We start from the raw sequence: 20,991 nt of genomic DNA on the forward strand, positions 1-20,991 counted from the left end.
ACTGTATATATTCCAGAGTCTCCCCCACAGCCCCCCGCCGATGACGGATCGGAGGAACCAGGGTCCGAGACCTCTGAGGCTAAGAGCACTCCAACCGCTGAAGGTGGGGCCTCCCTACTCCCACCAGGGCCTTCAGCCTGTGCTTCCCTTGCTCTGAGCTACCCTCCGGGCTGCACTCGTTGCTTCCTGTGTGCTGGCTGACTGAGCTTGCTAGGCGCTTCGCAGGGCAGTGCTTTGGGAGCTGGGCCCTGCTTCTGCGCTTGGCTCAACTGTGTGCCTTGATCATCTTCATCCTGTGCGTGTTCTAGATGTTCCGTGCTTGGAGAAGCTGGGCTGTGCGGCACAGTGGGGCTCACACACTGCTCGGTAGGGTTCCCATCTGCATCCACTACCCTCTATGACCCCCTCAGCAGCCCCCACTTACTTTTCTTTCAGGCATCAACGAGGACCCAGAATACTCATTTGGCTGAGGAGGGGGGCGGGTCAGACATCTCCCTGCTCATGTGTTAGGAATGCTTTCTTGGGCTCCGAACTTTGCACATAGAGTATGTTTTATCTCTTCTGATCTGTCCACTCTAGATTTTTGGTGTCTGGGTTGTCATGAAGCTGCTTGTCTTTTTCCCAAAATGCTCCCTGGTGTCTCTTGCTTCCCATGTGAGTCAGTCAAGACCACCACATTTCGCTGGGCAGTGGTGGCACACACCTTTACACCCAGCACTCAGGAGGCAGAGGCAGGAGGATCTCTTTGAGTTCAAGGCCAGCCTGGACTACAGAGGGAGTGCCAGGACAGCCAGGGCTACACACAGAGAAACAGAAGCCCTGACTTGGAAAAAAGGGGAAAAAGAAAAGACTACTGTGTTTGGCTGCAGGAAACAAAAAGCTGTTCTAACTGAAGAGCTTTACGGCTCCCCAGTGTCATTTGTGTGCTTCTTACCATCTCCTGCCATCCTAAGCGGTCGACTGTTGCTTCGTAGTTGAAAGATGGCCGCTGCACTCCCAAACACTGTATCTGCCTTGGGACCAAGAACTCTGGCTGGTGAGATGACCAGAGGGTAAAGGTACTCACCATGCAAGCCTGGTGACTGAGGTCAATCCCTGGAAACTGTGTAAAGGAGACAACAGCTTCCCCATGTCATCATGGCCTGTGCCCAGATGGGCACATTACCCACATGTCCCATGATAATGAATGAGAGCTGGGTGGTGGCGCACACCTTTAATCCCAGCACTCAGAGGCAGAGTCAGGTGGATCTCTGAGTTTGAGACCAGCCTGGTCTCCAGAGCAAGTTCCAGGATAGCCAGAGCTTCACAGAGAAACCCTGTCTCAAAAAATCAAAATAATAATAATAATGATAATGAATGGAATTTTAAAAAAAAAGAACAAAGGAGCCTAAAGAACCCCAAAGCCAGATGTGTGGCCAGAATTAAGAAACTGAGAGTTTTGTATGAGCTCAACGTGGCAGTTTCCGCTTTCCTTCACTGGGTCTCCGGCCAGCAAGCCTGGGGGTGCTGTGCATCTTGTTTTTCAACCTATTGAGAAGAAGAAATCCAAGAAAAAGGACGCTGAGGACAACTTCTAACTAACCGTCCATAATTCTGTCCTTCCGTCTCTCGAACCTTCCAAGAAGAAATCCAAGGAAAAGGACGCTGAAGACAACTTCTAACTAACTGTCCATAATCCTGTCCTTCCGTCTCTCAAACCTTCCAAGGAGGCTGGAAGGTTCACTTGAAAACCTTCCTGCAGCCCTGCACATTGTTTTGGAGTTCTATTAGAGAATGAGAAATTGGCCTCTGCATCTGCCTTTGGATAAGCCCAGAACACGGCTGCCAAGCTCCTGCCAGTTCCTCGGCACGCTGGCTCATCCCTGAAGGATGCAGGCGGCAAAGCCTGGTGAGCACATCCTGACCAGATCCCCTTTGCCCTCCTGAAATCCAGTGATACAAGACGTTTCCTGCTCTTTCTGTTAGGACGGCTCTGCGAGCTGTCTGCCACCCTGAGAAAGCCCTGAAACTCGATACCGAACCTGGTGCTGGCTTCCCAGACACAGCCCTTGGTGCTGCTGCTCTGTGGGCATTGTCCTGGGAGAAGCGCCCGCTCGTGCAGTCTGGAGTTTTATCTGCACTGGAGAGGATCGTAGTGAAAATGGCTTTTGTGGACTAAGTTGTGTGGAGTTCTGGGAATCTCTCAGAGCTGCCCACTCCTCAGGTGTGCGTGCCTGCATGCCTGGTGGAGAGGCAGAGGGCTCCAGAGAACTTCTGAGTCGAATTGTTTCCCTTGAAGAGATGCTGCCCCCAGCTCCTAGCCTGTGATCCCTATCTCTTGCCTCCGCAAGGCGGCTGGACTCCACACAGGACCTGGCCCAGTTATTGCCACATAGGGAACTCTGTACCTTTTCACTGGAGGTTGGCCCGGCAGGGAGTGAGAACTGGTGAACCAACAAGGTCACCAAGAGGTGGCACTGCAGTTCTGTAAATGCGGAAACAAAGGCCCAGAGGTGACAGAGTGCTTGCCCCAAGCCTCAAGGACAACCACAGCCTCATCTCAACCTCAGCTTCCTCACACTGCCTGGATGCCCGCTGCGGACACCCTGCCTTGCCATAAGGATCACACAGTTGCCCTCAGGATTTCACCAGTTCTCTTTAGAACCCCCGGGAAATCAGAATACATCCGTCCGCTGTAGTACTTACATGGCCCCCTCCGGGCTTTCTAGGCAGGTGGCTTGGTGCCTCACTTCTTCCTGGGGAAACGGGAGGAGGGCTGCGGCCCTGCTTTGAGCTGGCTTTTCTTGCATGTGGCTGGCAGGCCCTGTCCCTGCGCCGTATACTAAACAGAAGGGTGACTATCGGTGGTTTCCAGACGTGACTGCACCCCTAGTGGAAGAGAGAGCTTCCGACAAGCAGGCCGCTGCCCAGCCCCACGCGGAGATCCCAGAAGGAACCACAGGTGAGGGCGGCTCTTAGAGCCCCAGGGCTGCCAGGGCCCAGCTGCCCGCCTTGAGCGGGTCGTCCTCACAGGCAGATGTGTAAGTGACTCTGGCTTCTGGGGATCTTGGCCAGTTAGCAACGGCTGCCTTGGAGTCTAGAGAAGGGTGCAGGGTCCCCTGTTTCCTGCTGGATCCTGCCTCAGTCAACATGTCAATTCGAGATGTCCTGTAGACATTCTCTGTAGAGGATAGACCTCTGCCTTCCTCACACTTTCTCCGCTTCCGGCTGTAGCAAGGGGCGGGTCGCACTTAGGGGACAGTTTACCCCTTGGGCACCAAGCATACTGTAGTGACCACATAACTGGGTCTTTTGGAAGGTCTGATGGGCTGGTCCTGGAGTTCAGAAGTGTGACCACACGTCCATTTCTGGGACTGTGGTGCTGCCTTCCAATCCTGTCTTTGTATCCTGCCCCACCCATGTGGACGATGGGGAATCGATCAGACAGCAAGCACACCAGCAGAAAGAGCGCTGGGCTTGGGGCTGCTCAGTCATTCATAAGTCAGCCTGTGCAGGACCCTGGACAAGATTCCTTGCAGCCCATAGTCCCGGGTATCCTTCCCATATTTCCTCTTCCACGGGCTCATGAAGCTCTGGCAGTTAGTATGGTGAACCCGAGGCGTCCGGTTACCTACCGAGAACTGCATGGGACATAGATCTATGTGGCAGTGGAGATGGGAAATGTCCCTTCCTGAGGACGGCTCTCTGCAACCATGCTAGTTAGTTGTTCTTTTCCTTGTGACCAAAATGTCTGACAGAAGTAGCTTAAGGTCTGTCTGGGCTCATGGTTTGAGGGCATGGGGTCCACGTGACAGGGAAGGTATGGTGGCAGCAGTGGCGATGACTGGTATAGTGGCACCGGTGGCTGGTCACGTTGCTTCTGCAATCAGGAAGCAGAGAGAGATGGATGCTGGTGCTCATGCTTCCTCCTTTCCCCCCAGGACATCAGCCCACGGGATGGCGCTGCCCGTTTGCAGGGTAGGTCTTCCCTCTGCAGTTAATCATTCTGTGAATACCCCCAAAGATACACCGAGAGGTGCGGCTCCTCCCAGAGGAGTTGACTTTGCAGAGTAAACACCGCCACTGTAGTAAGCTTTCTCCCTTGCGTCCTGAGAACGCTCATTACAGAGCCAGCAGTGCCATCCCCGTCTCTCAAGATGCGTTTCCACTCTGCAAAGTGATGGACTGGCAGTAAGGGCTTCCGAGGCAGGTAAACCAGATGTGCTGAAAGCCTGGTCAGGCCTCAGCTTCAAGCATGAAGGATGCTTGAAGGCTACAGAACCCCGTATAGGGTGAGGTCGTGGGTGCCTTGATTTTTGTCTCTGGCTATCCCTTCAAAGTTTTGTCGTGGAAGAAGTTTATCTTCTGTCTGGGTTGAAAACTCTCCCCTTTCTCATCTCTCCTGGGTAATCAGAAATGCTTTATAGTCTTCATGCTCACAAAACAGCCTGCAAAAGGCTGGGATGTAGCCTGGTAGAGTGTCTGGCTTAGCATATGTAAGACCCAAGGCCTTGATCCCTACCATGTTATAAGTTGAGTATGATGGGGGAGGGGGGCAAAAAAAACCCACAGCTTATAACTGTTCATCAGAAGGGCCAGTCTGATGTGATAGTCAGGCCCACAGCCGTGTTCTAACCCGGCCCCTACTCTAGGCCAGTGGGGCAGGTGCGTGGGAGGAGGCAGCGGCTGCTTTCCACTTCCTGAGGGGCTTATAGGCTGCCATTCCTCTAGCTTCCCAAACGTATCCAGATGCCTGACAGAAACGACTCTGGGAGGAAAGCCTTATTTTAGTTCATGGGCTCAGAGGGTTCCTAGTTGTTTGAGTCTGAAAGACCCCCGGTGCAGGGAGACTCTCACTCAAGTCTTGGGATAACACGACCCCCCCCCCCCCAGTAACTCACGAGAGACCGTCCTTGCTGCAATCACACAAGGCTTTAATGATGAGACGGGAACCAGTGCACTGGGGCTGAGACTCATAACCCACGCATGGGAAGAGTTCGACCCCGAGTGACCTGGAGAAGGGGTTTTTATAGGAAGAAACCACAGCCCAATAATAGGGGCAGGGAGGGTGTCACAGAAAGTCACAAGGGGACAACTCCCTGCCTCTCAAGATCACTCAAGGTCATAATCAGCTAGTTCCTAAAATCACAAGGGGAAAACTCCCTGTTTCTCAAGATCATTCTCAAGATTACAATCTAACTTTATCTTCAGCTAGTTCCTGAAACACAGTCACTGAACAGGCTAATCCCTAGATTTTTGATTCTTCTCTTCCTGCTTGGATTTTTGGCTATTTTCTTCCTGCTGGGGAGGTCTGGATTTATCCAGGTCTTTCAAGTCCACAGCCTGGGGCAGGGCATTATGGCAGCCGTATGTAGTGCGGACAGGGAGCAGAGGAGTGTAGCATTGGCATGCTTTATCCGCTTTTGTCGTTACTGCCTCCACCCCGGTCCATGGGACGGTGCCACCCACATTCGCGATAGGTTTTCACTTCAGCGAGTCCTACTGATAAATACCTTCAGACATAGCCACCTGTGCACCTCAGCTGTCCCCGAGGTGGTTCCAAATTCAGGTCAGGTGACTGTGAAGATTGCCCACCACAGAGCCCTTTCTTGAACCCTTCCAGAATCTTCCCTCTCAACTCCCATGTCCTGCTTTTTTAAAGATGGATGCCTCTGCCTCGGGTTCTGAAGGATGTGTCATCCCTCCTCTCAGGGATCTAGCTGCACACAGCGCCACCTCTGTGCAGGATGACTCATTGCCACTAGTGACCCATTGGGCGTGATCTAAGATGCTCCAATGCCAACTCTGACCTGTGCCCAAAATTCCATGGGAAAAAAAAGCAGTCATCCATCTTGGCTGCGAAGCAGGTTATTGCAATGGCCTTTTGTTCAGCTACCATAGCGGGTCCAGCCCTCCCCTGTCCTCTTGTGTTCCTTGGCAGGGCCCTGACTGCAGTCCACCAGATCTCAAGCCAGAGGGAACAGATGCCAAGTATCTGTCTCTAGGTGGTGCCTTGAAGACCACGGAGACAAGCTAGGCAGGCCAGCACAGGGCTGTTATCCTAGCCCTTGAGAACTTAGGTGGGAGGTTCAAGAGTTCAAGGCCTGCCTGGGGTACATAGTAAATGCAAGCCAGTATGGGCTACATGCCAAGACCCTATGGAGCACTCCAGCCCCAGGCCATTCACCTCTTGATGAACCCAGGTTTGCAGCTGTTGGTGGAGCTGGTGCCTCCCCTTGTACTCACTTGAACACCTGTTTGATACTTCTTAGTGCACAATAAAGCTGCCCAACCATGCTGTGTGACTTCCACTGCAGAAGGCCTGTCTCCCTGGAGAGCAGAGAACCTGGACCTCCCTGAAAATGCTCCCCCACCCCACCCCCAGGCGTTAGTGATACACCCTTTGGGTTTCACACCTGGGGCAGGACATGGAAGATGAATAGATTCTCCTGGTGCTGGGACACTGGCAGAGTCCCAGAATGTTCCCTTATGTCTGCTAAGGACTCCGTGACTACCTAGCAGGATTTGCCATCATTCTGAGTCTTCCATTTCTGTAATCTTGCTCAGACCAAATCCACATTAGGACTTTGCCTTCACAGACAGTTGAAGCAATGTGACCATTGTTGTGTTATCTGACACAGAACTGTCACCAAAAGACCTTCTGGGCAGCACAAAGGACCTAGAAGAGTCTGAGCTGATAATTGGTGGGTGGAGAACTTCCAAGTTCCCTGCCGCCTCCCTGGGGCCCCACCCTCACCATCTGGCTAGGTGCTTACCGGACACCATGTGACTATGCAGTGACTCAGGCTCTTTCCTTGTTGTGCTGTCCATGGCAAGTGAAGTAAAAACTGGCTTGCAGTTTTAGGTGCAAAAATGGAGCACCTTAGTCCAGAGACAAGGCTGGTGGCCCAATCTTGCATGGTGTGAGCACTTCTGGAAGGCGGCAGCCTGTGGTGTGTGTGCCTCAAGGCCTCGAGATCAGCGTGGGCTGGCTTGCTTTATAAACCCCACCTCTGGACTTGTGTGTGTGCCATCCTGTAGCCGTGTCCTGATTTCTCCCGTGTTCTCCAGATAAGAGCTTACTCACTTGAGTACTTCTCATGTGCTCTGGGACTTTCTCAGCCTTCTTTATTTGGGGTGCCTGTCGTCTACTTAAATGGTTAAAAACTGCAGAGACCCAGAAAAGCTGCCCACTGGCCCTGTTGGCCTTGCTCCAGCCAGGTAGTGCTGGTTTCAGGTGTGATGTGTGGGGTGTAGAGGGAAAAAACTTAGCAGCCTGGGGTACCTCCTGTGTGTCAGACTTTGTTTTCCATACCTTGGCTATCCTCCTACAAGACAAACCCCAATCATCTTGAGGTTCCCAATGAGGAAAAAGGCTCAGAGAGGCCAGGCAAATGGCAGCTCCTAGGTCCACACCACAGCTGCAAACACAATCTCCCCCTGAGTCCCTATCCTCCCGAAGTTCTGACCAGGACCGGCAGTGCCCCTGTGAATCCTCTCTGGTCTCCTGAGTCCTGACAGCTTTGTGGAGCCAGGCAAAACAGCAGGACCTCGGACCCCTGCGGAGAAGCTCTTTCCTCCTAGGTCGCAGTCACCTGGAAGGTGTGTGGGTGCTGTGGGTTCTGTGTGAGCACCTCTCGTCACCACTGTTCCTAGCCGTGGCCTTTGCGGAGGAGTGGAACACAGCAGCTAGCCCTACAGAGCACACCCCTCCTGCATGGTTCATGTGTGAAACACAGGTACAGAGAGCACAGGTTGAAGCAAGTAGTAACTGTCTGCTTGTCCTCCCTTTGCTGCCTCGGACCAGCTGAAGAAGCAGGCATTGGAGACACCCCGAACCTGGAGGACCAAGCCGCTGGGCACGTGACTCAAGGTCAGTGGTCCAAACCACCCCTAAGAGACTCAGAGCTCGGGAGGAGGGAAATAGGAGCACTCAATGGGCTCTACATTGAAAAGACATCTTAGCCCTGAGTCCTAATTTACAAGTCCGGGGGACCCGGGGGAGTCGTCTTTATTTATCACACACGGAGTTTTCTCATGCCATTCTGATTCATTCCCGCGGTGTGTGTCAGGCTGAGGTCCTGCAGGAAACAGCCCTTGCCTAGACCTGAGCACAGTGGGTGATGCTCCCACAGCGCCCTCTGACCTGTCAGCCACATCACCACTGACCGTTTAAGCTTCCTTCTTTTTTTTTTTTTTCCGAGATAGGACATCTCTGTAGCCTTGGCTGTCCTAGAACTCGCTTTGTAGCCCAGGCTGGCCTCGAACTCACAGAGATCCGCCTGCCTCTGCCTCCCAAGTCTGGGATGAAAGTAAAGGTGTGTGCCACCACCCGGCTTCTCTGTGGTCTTCATGCCTTATTATAATGTTCTTCTCAGGGATCAAATTGCAGCTTTCAAGGCAAGTAGCTTTCTGCAGCTGTTTATCAAAAATGCATTTTTTAAAAACGTAGAGAGCTTGATTTTAGGAAATAGAAACCTCCAGTATAGATACAGCATGAGCCAGCTTGTTTCCTGTCATTTTTCTATAACAGGGAGACTTACAGACGACAGAGGACCAGGGAAGCCACATCCTTCGCTCTATAAAAGCGATAGAGGATTTGTCTCCTGTTAGCCCTGTCTGCCTGTGAAGGACTGTGCCTCATTGGCCTCTAGCCTAGTTCTTCCCCTTTTGGTGACTTGGACGCTAGGCTCCTGAGGAATTAGGAGGACACTTTGTCAGGATCCTGTTTCCCTTGTGCCCCTCCACCACTCCCAGAGTTTTAAATGGTTCAGATTTGTTTGTTTTTGTTTGTTTGTTTGTTTGAGATAAAGTCCTCTCTAGCTCCAGTTGGCCTCTGACAGCTTCCAAGGATGACCTTGAACTTTTGATCTTCCTGCTTCTGCTTTACTGAGGTGCACAGGCCACCACACCCAATTTATGTTGTGCTGGGGATCAAACCCAGGGTCACGCAGAGAACAGAGCTGCATCCTGGCCCCTGTTTCATGTTTGCTGATAGTTTACAGTATCCTGGATGATTCTCCCAGCCCAGATCCTCTCGCTAGGTGTTTTAATGGGCCCCTCATCAGCTCGCTCTCTCTCTCTCTCTCTCTCTCTCTCTCTCTCTCTCTCTCTCTCTCTCACACACACACACACACACACACACACGGTAAGTCTGCTTACTGTGTGCATGTTTACTGTGTATCTTTGTGGCCCCTAGAATGGAGTCTTTGAAGGTCTTCCAGTGTATCAGACTCCAGGACATCCCAGCCAAAAATAATTTCTAGAGAGCATTTTCTTGAAAGTAGTGGAGGCCCAAGTCTGTTGGGTGGCATCATGGCTTGTAACTGTCTTGGCCTCTGGTCCATGAGCTGGCTGGTACTGGGTAGCCAGATCCTGCCAGTTTCCCACTTCTGTCTTTATTGTTGTCCCTACTTGAGACAGACCAACGGCCTCAGTAAGGAACCTGATAAGGAGCAGAATGGGTGCTTTTTGTGCCAGTGGCTGTTCTATGCAGAGTGTATTTATTGAGTAGCTGTCATCTGGCAGCCTTGACACGGGGACCATAAATGAATAAGGAAGGAGAGGACCAGGCCGGAGTTGGATCCTTTGATAGTGAGCCAGCCACAATGAGTTCTACTGGGTTAGAGACAGCGGTTTAGTGTACATGTTACTTGTGTGTGTCCAGAGTTACACATGCATGTGGACACACATGTTCTCCTCTCTTCTTCTCTCCCCCAAATTTCTTTTCTATGTCCCCAAAGCCTTTGAGGTTATAGGCTTTGTTAGAGGAGAATTGGGGAGTTGTTTGAGACCTTTTGTTGGGACCAGGTAGGCTGTTCAGAAAATTCGGACTTATGAAAGTGTGGCGGCACATGCCTGTAATCTCAACACTTGGAAAGTGGAGATAGGAGAATCAGGGGTTCAAGGTCATCCTTGGCCACATAGTGAGTTTGACACCAGCCTCAGGTACAGGAGACCCTGTCCCAAACAAGCAATCAGCAGAACCAGAGGGTGCTCAGAAGAGCTCAGTACAACTCAAGTGGACGTCCATCCTTAATGTACAACCAGGTACTCTAAAGAGGGTTTTACACTGCTATCACGTGACTGATCCAAGTAACAACAATGGGCTTGGACCAGCTGAGCTGGTGGACGGTGTGATGACTGAGCAGTTAGAGCAGGGGTCGCACGGCTTCTGCCTTAGCTGGGGCAGAAGGCAGGCCATGGAGGGTGACCGCAGAGCCACCCGTGTGCTGCAGTTCCACGGAGAGGAATCGTACAGCAGGTCAGTCAGCAAAGCTCCATGCCGGCAATCATGGCTTGTGAATCTTCCAAATCAGAGCAGGGCTGGAGGTCAGGTAATTTATGATGACCGTTGATTCCACCTGCCCAAAGGGAGAGGAGAGACACACACAGAGACAGGGAGAGCAGGGACCACTGTCATAACCCAGCGAAGGCCACCTGGAGCCCAGCATCTCCAGGAACTTGAGTTCTGTGAGTGGTAGATAAGCATGTGTCTGAGCCCATAACCACATCCTGAACAGCCACAGAGATACCAGCAGGCTCTTGCCCAGCCAAATACCAGAGGGCCTCAGAGGTCACCAAGTCCAAGTCTCCCTTTTACAGACAAGAACACTGATGCCCAGAGAGGGCCGTGCAGCAAGCTAGTGGCAGACAGACCAAGAGAGCATTTATTCCAAGCAATGAACTAGGCCTCTCCTGTCTCTGTTGGGAGAGTCCTGGTACCTTTGAGCGGTCTTTTATTATGGCGAGCACTGCAGTCCCCTTTAAAATGTCTGTACCCTTGTTAACCATTTGCCACCATTGCCTCTTCAAGCCCTGAGGAGGTGAGAGTGTCTAGGCAGCAGAGAGAGGTGTCTGAGAGGCACCTGAGCAGGAACCTTAGTGTTCAAGTCCGGCCTGGACTGAGCACCGAAGTTTCTGGGATCTCACTGGCACCTCTAAGTAAAAAACAGTCAGATCTGGTTTAAAAAACATTAGGTTTGGTGATCACTCACTGTCCCCAGAAGCACTCCACCTGCCCAGCCCCTCCTTCACCAGCTGGTCCTCAGGAGCCCATCCAAGAGTGGAGCCCAGAGCCTGTCAAGGTGGGCCTGCCTGTTCTGAAGCCCTCCCTCTGCTGGGTATCTCCACACAGAGCCGGAGAAGATCCAGAATTTCCCAGAAAGTTTGCTTGGCAAGCCAGGGCGCCCTGAAGGCCAGGCTCCAGACTCAGGGATCTCTGATTGGATCTGCCAACGGGTGCCTAGCGTGTCTGGGGCTCCCCTCCTGCCACAAGGCCTCAGAGAGGCTACGTGCCAACCTTCGGGGACAAGACCTGAGGATGTAGAGAGAAGCCACCAGCCCTCTGAGCTGCTGCAGCAAGAGCCACCTCTGAAGGAGGGATGGGGCAAAGACAGGCTGGGGAGTGAGGAGGAGGTGGATGAAGATCTTGACATGGATGAATCATCCCAGGAGTCCCCTCCCTCCCAGGCACCCCTGGACCCAGGCAGGGCAGCCCCTCAGCCTGTCTCCAGGGAAACCACCGGCATGCCTGGGCTCCCAGGTGAGGTTGCCGTGCCACTTCCTGTTGACTTCCTCTCCAAAGTCTCCACAGAGACCCAGGCCTTGCAGCCCGAAGGGCCTGGCACAGGGCCCATGGAGGAAGGGCACGAGGCTGCCCCAGAGTTCACATTCCACGTTGAAATCAAAGCCAGCATGCCGAAGGAGCAGGATTTGGAAGGGGCAGCGTTGGTGGGGGCCCTTGGAGAGGAGCAACAGGCCCAGGGCCCCTCTGTGGAAAAGGACACCCCAGAGGCTAGCCTTCTGGAGCCATCCGAGAAGCAGCCCGCAGCTGGACTGCCGGGAAGGCCAGTCAGTCGGGTCCCTCAACTTAAAGGTCTGTGGTTCAAGCCCCCTCACTCCTCCCCTGGTGCCCTCCAGGCTGTGGACACTGTCACTAAGCTTCTTGCCTTCCTTGACTCCTGCACCCTGATATTCCAGGATAGCCACTAAACCCACTGCCTGGGCCGCTGCCCCCTCCCCAACCCCTGCCCGGCAGCCTCTGGTAGCACGTGTTCCTTTCACGCTTGCCCTCATTCTGCATGTCACGGACACCTGGCCCTGTGCTTTCTGCCCTGTTTGGTTCTCTGTCCACTTGGCGTATCCACCATGGTCCACCAGCCCACCAGCGGTTGGGAGGCACACTACGTAGAGTGGATAGCAGTGTTCCCTCATTTTGGAGGGCTTATGATGTCTTTTTATATTCACAATCTAGAACCTTCCCAGAGTTGGCATAATTAGTCCCACTTTTCAGATGAGAAAACTGAGCCTCAGAGCAGGAGACTGACTTTGTGATAAATATTCAGAGTAAATAGTGGTTGAAATCAAGTTCAGAATCCAGTTAGGTCTTCTCTGAAAAGCACCTTCTTGCCATGGTCCCTCACACTGCCTTCCAGAAGGTGCTGGGGTGTATCCTCCTGGCGCAGAGCCAGTGAGTCCACCTGCCTGTCTTCTGATGCTCTCATCAACAGACAACATGTCACATTGCAGAGGTGGCATCCGTCCCTATGGGAGTGGCTAACAACCCCCCAAACCTCTGCCCCATCCTGCTTGCCTCAGGAATGATGAATAAAGTATTGTCTTCCAGGTCTACAGTGACCCTCCTGTCAGTCAGGGACAGGCTGGGTCCCTGTGTGCAGCCCCGTCTGGAGCCCTGTGGAGGCTACAGGGTGGGAGCAGCCTCCAGACAGCAACCTTCATGGCTTTAAGACCTTAGAATACTTGGCATCTGGGCCTTCGAGATGGCTCAGTGGGTAAAGATTCTTGCCACAAAACCTAATGACGGAAGCTCCAGCCCCAAAACCCACATAATGCAAGGACATGCTGCCCCATGAGTTCAGAGGTCAGAGGACAACTGTGGGGGTCAGATCCTCTGGTTGGCCTTTGACCTCCATATGCATATGGTGGCATGTATGTGGTACAAACACACACATTCATGTGCTCTTGTATAATAAATAAACAAATATGTCCAGGTAGACTACTTGACATTTTAGAATTATGTGTGGGGCCCAGAACCTGATGCTTCTTAAACACAGAGGGAAAAGCATCTGCTAACTACTGACTAAATTCCACTTATAGAGAACACTCCAATATCATAAATAGAAGAACCTGTCAGGATGGTGGTACAAGCCTGCCATTCCAGCCGGATTTTTCCAAAATAATGTTCTATCAAATTCTGGTCCTCCAGGTGTTGACAGGTGTGTGGGGTAGGGGTAGGGATAAGACACAGAGAATTTAGAAGGGGAAAAAAAACAAGCTAAACAAAGCTCAACAACTTCCACAGTTGTGGGACTCATCGGAGCTCTTGCTATGCACAGGGACCCTATAAGGAGTATGGGTCCTCTGGATTTCCCAGATATATTTGATACCCTGCTAACATCTCCCGAACAGGGCTTGTTCCTCCCTGGATTCAGGAAGTGCTGATCTAGCAGGCGGAGTCGCAGTAAGGGCAGTGATAAGTGGGTTGCTACAGGGAAAGAATTCACCAGCACAGAAAGTGGGAGAGGGTGTTAGCTACCCTGTAGCCCAGTCACAAAGGGGAACGCAGCAGAAACTGTCTGCACAGAAGCATTCTAAAGAACTGCTTTCTCAGGTAGGGTCGGGATTACTCCATCAGGCTGTGTCCCAGGATCAATCACAACAGTTGGTGCTCTTGTGGTTATTAGCCTTGCGGAATGGTGCGGTTTATCCCCCCTGAGTCAGAATTGAATTGGCACAGCCGTTTGTCCTAAACAGATACAACATGGTTGACAGAGAAATGAATGGATAAGATCCATGGATCTCCTATTGGCATGCAGATTCCTGGGTACCTGTTGGTTGCATACCCAGCCTCAGTGCACCCAGGAGTCTGTATGCTACTTCCCAGGTGACTCCTCCACAGTAAAATGGAGAGAACCCTGGGCTGGAGAGTCAGCGCTGGTCACTCTGTGAGTTCAGTCTTCATCTACCTGCAGGTTAACAGTGATGCTGGGTTCCTTCAGCAGGATGTGGCGTATCTGAAGGGCCCTGGGGAGTGGCAAGGTGCCCTCATGGCTGGGCTGTGTCAGCGTAGGAAGGACTCCTTCAAAAGCAGCTGGGGCTGATGTGGAAGGTGGTCCCTGTTAGTGAGTTGCTCCAGGTTAAGGGCTGCACTCTGCAGCAAAGGGGAGAATCTCCCCACTGGGCTCATCTATTCTGGCAGCAGGTGGCCTGGAGTGGGGGTTGGGATGGTCAGCATAAGATGGCCAAGAAGGTGGGGTAGGGAGATGGAGGTGGTTTCACTTCGGCCTTGAGGCCCTAGAGGGTAAGCAGAGATCTCACAGGAAAGCCAGAGAGAGAGAGAGACCCCACTCTGATACAACCCACTCTGATCCAAGGATCCTTAGCCTGGAGTCAGGTCAGGCTGGGCTATCCTGTTCATGGCCTTGGGGAGTTTAAATGACCTTGCATTCAGTGTGGTTGGCCAGGCTAGAGAGTGAGCTTGCCACAGCCACAGGTCATCGGTCACCTCTAACAGCACCTGCTGCCTTCCCTCTGCATGTCCCCACCCTCAGCCAGGCTGCCGCCCCCTCTTGCCGGGTTGCTCTGAACAATGGCCCTGTGTGCTGTGTGATACTAACAGTGCAAGACTCAGTAGGTCTGAGGACTAAGAAAATCAGCCTTGTGTCAACCAAAGGGAATTCACACCGCCACACCTCAACTCTGGTGTGTCTGCAAACCTTAAGCGCGGGGCGTCACGTGCTTTCTCATTTTGTATTTTCTCAGCTCGAGTGGCCGGTGTCAGCAAAGACAGGACTGGAAGTGACGAGAAGAAAGCAAAGGTGAGCTCCTGACCAGCCAGGAGGCTCTGGCCCGTGCTGTGTCTGCTGTGGAAAGCGTTTGTCTCTAGAGTGCAGCTGTCATTTAAAGGCCGTTGCTTTTTACAAAGGCAGAGTTTCTCTCTTGATACTTAACCCGGGGAAGGGTGTTCAGCGAGTTACTCAGTTCTTCCTCTTGTCATTTCCTCATAGTTTAAATAAAGGTGCGTGTGAGTTTTCTCCGATGAATGTTGGGGATGTGTGTTTCTCACCCTTACTAACACCGATCTAGGCTCAGTAAACACAACGTATTTAATATCTGCAGAATACAATGGGCGATCAGAGAGGCATGAGCAAGAAACAATCTTCAGACAAAAGCAGGGAGGATTCTGGGTGAGCCCTCGAAGAGGAGAGCTGGGAGGCAAAATGGGAGGAGCCCTGCTGTCTCCCACCCACCCCTCCCCAGAGCAGGAAATAGCAGACCTGGGAAGGAGGGACAGACAAGCTGAGTCTAGGGAGACTGGGCAGGTGGCCTTGGTTGCTGAGTTGTCCGTAGAATTGCTTAGGTCTGAATTAGCAGCACCTCCTTGAAATGGAGTGTAGAAAAGTGTGGGATGGACGATTTAAGAAAAGCCTTTGCCAGTCTTCTGCGCCCAAGCCCTGTCGGTAAAGCAGCCCGCTTTACAGATCGGCATCCCGAGCCCTGCTCGTTCTTTGTGTCTTTATCTGTAGACCACTCCCTCCATGATCTTTTTTTTATCTTAGAAACCCCTAAAGCTGTGCAGTGGTGTCTTTCTGAAAAAATCCCACCACGGCCCAGATTGGATCCGCTGGGCAGCCAGCGTGAATGCGGCCTGGAACGACCTGGCCTGTCGTGGGCGCCAGAGCCTCGATGAGTCTCCAGAGGTGGATGACAGTGCTAGATTCTGGTAGCGGCGGTTGAGGACCACTCCCAGAAGGCCCTGTTCTCCACTCTTTAGGACTCCTTGTCATGGGTGCTCAGAGAGAGACAACCGACCCTGTGCAGAGACTTAGTCCTGTTTCACTTCTTGAACGGGAGCGATAGCTGTGTCAGTCAGTCGAGACGCTCTTTTTGCTCTCGGGGGAGGGACAGGGACTCCTGGCCTCGCCTTGCACAAGTGTGCATATACTTGTATATACTCTCCATACATATGTGTGTTCATTCAGTACACAGTCCCTGCCCTGGATTGGCTCACAGGATAGCAGGGGCAAGTCTGGGCCGAGAATGCTGCCTGTGGAGAGGGGTCTTGTCCAGCTAGGGAAGAAGGGGCTCCGGTACCCGCTCTAGCTTTTCCCCCTTGCCCTTCCCTCCTGACACTGGTGGCACAGACTGGGCCCCAGCCCCTTCAGCGAAGGGATGAGGAAACACACAGGAACCATACAGCAGTCTGGTCAGGACTCCACAGAGCACCCCACACTTGCGGTTCTTTATTCAAGGGTCTGGTCTCACCCTGCATCATACCAGGGCCACCCTTGCTGGTCAGAGTCCCCAGAACAACCATGAGTGTCAGCCCTCAGTCTTTAGGTACCCCTGGTCAGAGAGCCAGGCCCTGCTTGGAGAACATCCAGCCCTGCAGACACTCATTTCCTCGGGTAGAGTATGTTCCGGATCAAGACTCTCTAGATAGCATTAAGATTAGTTTTATTCATTAAGATTAGTTTAGCCTTCGTTTCATCATGAAGTATGTATGTATGTGCGTGCGTGTGTGCGCATATGCATGTTGTATGTGTGTGCATGCCTGTCTGTGCGTGTATGTGTGTGTTCCTGTGGCATGTGTGTGTCCCCAGAAGCCTCTGGTTGACTCCAGCACAGTCCTCCTTAAAGGATTAGGTTTCTGTTGGCATGGCGGAGAGAGAAGGTGGGTGTCAGTGAGCCCCAGTGGGTGCTTCTCCTGAGGCGGAGCGACCCATGACACATTGGCGTTCTTTCTGGGGACTCTAGCTGCCTTCTCTCCGACGGTCTCCTGGTTCTCACCAAGCACCCTTGAGCCAGTGTTCTGCAAGTAGAAGGCACAACAAGGCCCAGTTGCTAGAGAAAAAAAAATGTACCAGAACGTCTATCCGTCTTCAGCATCTCTTTCAGAAGTTCTGTGCTGTGTGGTTTTAATCATATCCATCCCACAGCGGCTGTGCAGGTGACAGCTGATAGGTGACACAGTGCTGAGGGGACAGGCTTGCAGTCCTTTCCTGCTGACCGCGCTGCTTTGCCCGTGGCCCGCCTTCTTTATGTTTAGTTTTTTGTCCTTTGTTTCAGTTTGTTCCCCTCCCCCATTGCTGACTTTTATTTTGATTTTATTTATCTTTATGTTTAAGACATCCACACCTTCCTGTGCTAAAACCCTGAGCAATAGGCCCTGCCTTAGCCCCACACGCCCCAGTCCTGGTAGCTCAGACCCTTTGATCAAACCCTCCAGCCCTGCCGTGTGCCCTGAGCCAGCCACCTCTCCTAAACACGTCTCTTCTGTCACACCCCGAAATGGCAGTCCTGGAACAAAGCAGATGAAACTCAAGGTAAGGAAATAACCTTCGGTGAGGCGCAGGCTGCTGTACCGTGGTGTTCAAACTCTCTTGTCCCCTAAACTCACAGGCAGCACTAGATGGTTGAAGAAGGGACAGGGAGGGGACCAGGGACTAGGGCCTGTGCTTCCTGCCCCCCTCTCCCCTAAAAAAGCAGTCCCCGAGATAACCAGAGGACCCCGGCCTGAAAACCGAGGCTCTAAGCTGAGCACGGTACCTGATGCTTGTCACCAACTCCAACACTGAGGAAGATGGAGCTACAGAGTAAGTTATAGGCTAGCCTGGGCCACAGAGTGAGTCTCTGTTTAAACATAAAAACAAAAAGAGAAGCCAGGTGTGGTGATGCTTTTAATTTTAGCCCCTGAGGACTAAGATGCGGGGGGCCAGCCCAGAATACAGAGAAACTTTTTTTTTTTAAATATTTATTTATTAAGTATACAATATTCTGTCTGCATATATGCCTGCAGGCCAGAAGAGGGCACCAGATCTCATTACAGATGGTTGTGAGCCACCATGTGGTTGCTGGGAATTGAACTCAGGACCTTTGGAAGAGCAGGCAATGCTCTTAACCGCTGAGCCATCTCGCCAGCCCCGAAACTTTTTTTCTTAAAAAAAATAAATAAAAATAGCCATGCGGTGGCAGCGCACACCTTTAATCCCAACAAAGGCAGTAGGATCTCTGTGAGTTCGAGGCCAGCCTGGTCTACAGAGCGAGTTCCAGGATGGCTAAGACTGTTACATAGTAAAACCCTGTCTCAAAAGCCAAAGTTAAACCGTGCAGTGGTGGCTTGCATATGCTTTTAATTTAAGCACTTGGGAGGCAGAGGCAGGCAGAATTCTGAGTTTAAGGCCAGCCTGGTCTACAGAACAAGTTTGAGGACAGGCCCCAAAGCTACAGAGAAACCCTGTCTCAACCCTGCCCCCCCAAAAAAACTAATTAATTAAAAAATAAAAAGAACTGACGAAGAAAACCTCAGGTCCTTCTAGAGTTCCTATGGTAACTGACCACACCTCCAGGTGGGTGTGTCCATCGCAACAGCTCCTTCTCTCTCCGCTTCCTCCGGAGTCTGTGGTTCATGTGGTTTCTTTGTGAAGTTCATACCCTGTCTAACGGGCATCTAACTGACCACCAGATCTGTAGCCACTCACAATCCGCTGTTTGTGTCTGCCCCACCTGTGGCTCCCAGCTTTCCACCAGTGTTCACACCTAAGGAGTCTCAGAGACCCCAGGGCCATGGAGAGAGAGAAGAAAAAGACGTGGCTTGGCTGTTGCGTGCTCTGCTGAAGGCCGAAACACAAGTGCCTTCAGGAGGCCTCTGGTGAACCCAGCCTCCGTCAGCTACTTCCGTAGTGAGGAATCTGGAAAGGGGTGTCCCCACAGCGGCGTGGTCTTCCTGGGCCAGCCTACCGGTCTACCCTGACCCTGGTCTGGCTCCAAGCACTGCTGTCATTTTATAACACCGGCTAACTCACAATTCATCTAAGAGGAGACAGGAACCTGATACTTGATGTGCTGGTGAATTGGGGGTGCTGTGTGCCCCACAAACCCTCGAGACTGTGCAAGACCCTTCCAGCATTCATCTCCACCTTCACCTTCTTCCAGTTGAGGTGGGAGGGTGCGGCTGACCTTTCCTTGGTGATAGTCAGTCACCTTTCCCAGTTGTGAAACTTTTTACCCTGATTTGGTTTACAGGGGGCCGATGGTAAAACTGGAACGAAGATCACTACACCTCGGGGAGCAGCTCCTCCAGGCCAGAAGGGCACATCCAACGCCACCAGGATCCCGGCCAAGACCACGCCCAGCCCAAAGACCCCTCCAGGCTCAGGTGAGAAGGCTCTCTGGAGTCTTAATCCAGAAGCTTCCAGAAGGTGTAATGCTCGCCTCAGGAGGCCACTGACAATTAGAAACCCCTGGCACCGACTAACAGTTTGCTGCAGTTTGCTGAGCGCTGGAGCATCTGTCTGAGGTGGACAATGAACCCTTGCCTTTCAGCCATTGAAGAGATCTTGCTCATTTTAAAAGCATGAGGAAAATACAATCACGTGGCTAATGAGTGGCAGGGAAGGAGCACGCCCCCTAATCCTTGGCTCTGGGGAGGTAGCCCCAGCATGAGGTGTTTTCAGGTCCCTTGCCTCTTTGAGGAGCGGTAACCTGGGCAGGACATCGTGCAGGATCTCCTGCAAATCCACCTCATGCAGCCAGGATGTTAGGAATCTTCTAGCAAAACTCAAGGGTTTTAGCTGAGCACTGACATGCTGTGGTCATTACTCCAGCCTCCTGTAAATAAAATCCAGTTGGCATTGAGAACCTGACCAGGCTACAGTGGGCTGTTTCATGTCCAGTAGAGATACCAGGAACAGAAAGAATCCCTGAGGACCTGCTCCCAGAAGGCACTTGATGCTATGTGACTGACTCTGTGCCGTCCGGCCTGCATTTGCTCCCTAGTGGTACCCAGGAGACCTGTGAGTCTCTATGTTTGGCCTGGCTCTTGGTGCCACTGCTCTCCTGGCCAGAGGCAGCCCCTATTGCCCGCTGCATGCTTCTGCCTGGCATTTTAAAGGGTGTGGCCTGCCAGTTGGGCTGTGTTTACACTAAGTAACTGCATCTGCTATGTCTCTTGTGCACTGATGATCTAGTAGCATTAACGGTGCGTCAAATGGATTTTCATCTCAGCGCTTCTCCTCAGCACTGTGCTGGCCCCAGTCACACAGTAACCTAGAGCAAGTGCTTGCCTTGCTCCTCCAATCTCACCTGCCCTTAGGCGGCTCCAAACTGACGGCTGCATCTTCCTCACTGGTCCTGCACCTGTTCCTGCTTCTGTCTCTTACACTAGGTGGACCAGCCAGATGCTGCCACCTGAAGAACTCACAGAGACCCCTGTGAGCCTGATTATAATGAGGCTGTCTGTGGATTTTTCTTTTTAAGCTTCCAAGCAAGAGCAGAGAAAACTACCCCCTGCAGGGGCAAAATCTGAGAGAGGTAATTCCGGGTCCACTGTCTGGGTGGGCCGACCCTCTTGGTGTGCGTTCTGCCCCTATGCTTGTCTGCAAGGCTGGGAGGGCCTCCTGCTTCCAGCCCAGGCTACCCCAGAGAGGCCCAGGTTCGAAACATCATGTTTACTTTTCTCCTCAAATGTGGTTTGTACTGGGGGCATCTGTGAATACCCATCCTGGGTGTCTGCATTTCCTTCAGGGACTAGGGCTATTTGTGTGGTGGGGAGCATATGCCTGGAGACATGTGGGGGTGCTGGAGGTTTGGACTATCTCGAACCGAAGTTCTAGTGGAAAAGTGTCACTGGTAGGCAGAGGGTTTTGCTGGGCTGAGGTTTTTGTTTTGTTTGTTAAGAAATGTCATTTCCGGGTTGGGAGATGACTCAGTGGTTAAGAGCACTGGCTGCCCTTCCAGAGGATCTGGGTTCAATTCCCAGCACCCACATAGCAGCTCACAGCTGTCTGTAGCTCCAGTTCTAAGGAATCCAGCAACCTCATACAAGCTAACCAATGTACATAAAATAAAAAATAAATAAATCATTTTGAAAAAAGAAGAGGAATTATATTTCACTCTGAGATGTTACAGATGTGAGCGGATGCCGGGAATAGAACCTGAGTCCTCTGGAAGAATAGCCAGTGCTCTTAACTACTGAGCCACCTCTCTGTC

General features: G+C 52.1%; 1 protein-coding gene across 7 annotated transcripts in view; it reads left to right on the plus strand.

Moving 5' to 3' along the window:
* Mapt (microtubule associated protein tau) overlaps positions 1-20,991 on the plus strand; it is a 95,001-nt gene that overhangs the window by 49,156 nt on the left and 24,854 nt on the right. The window contains exons 3-10 of one of the 7 annotated variants that reach the window (XM_057774992.1): positions 17-103; positions 2,855-2,941; positions 7,787-7,852; positions 11,117-11,857; positions 14,764-14,819; positions 17,130-17,327; positions 19,027-19,159; positions 20,260-20,313. In XM_057774992.1, the coding sequence (XP_057630975.1) occupies positions 17-103; positions 2,855-2,941; positions 7,787-7,852; positions 11,117-11,857; positions 14,764-14,819; positions 17,130-17,327; positions 19,027-19,159; positions 20,260-20,313 (1,422 nt within the window). The remainder of the gene's footprint in view (positions 1-16; positions 104-2,854; positions 2,942-7,786; positions 7,853-11,116; positions 11,858-14,763; positions 14,820-17,129; positions 17,328-19,026; positions 19,160-20,259; positions 20,314-20,991) is intronic. The other 6 variants (XM_057774985.1, XM_057774988.1, XM_057774986.1 and 3 more) reach the window with 6 other exon arrangements.

This window comes from Chionomys nivalis, chromosome 7, assembly GCF_950005125.1.
Source record: "Chionomys nivalis chromosome 7, mChiNiv1.1, whole genome shotgun sequence".
In the NCBI taxonomy this organism is placed as follows: Eukaryota; Metazoa; Chordata; class Mammalia; order Rodentia; family Cricetidae; genus Chionomys; species Chionomys nivalis.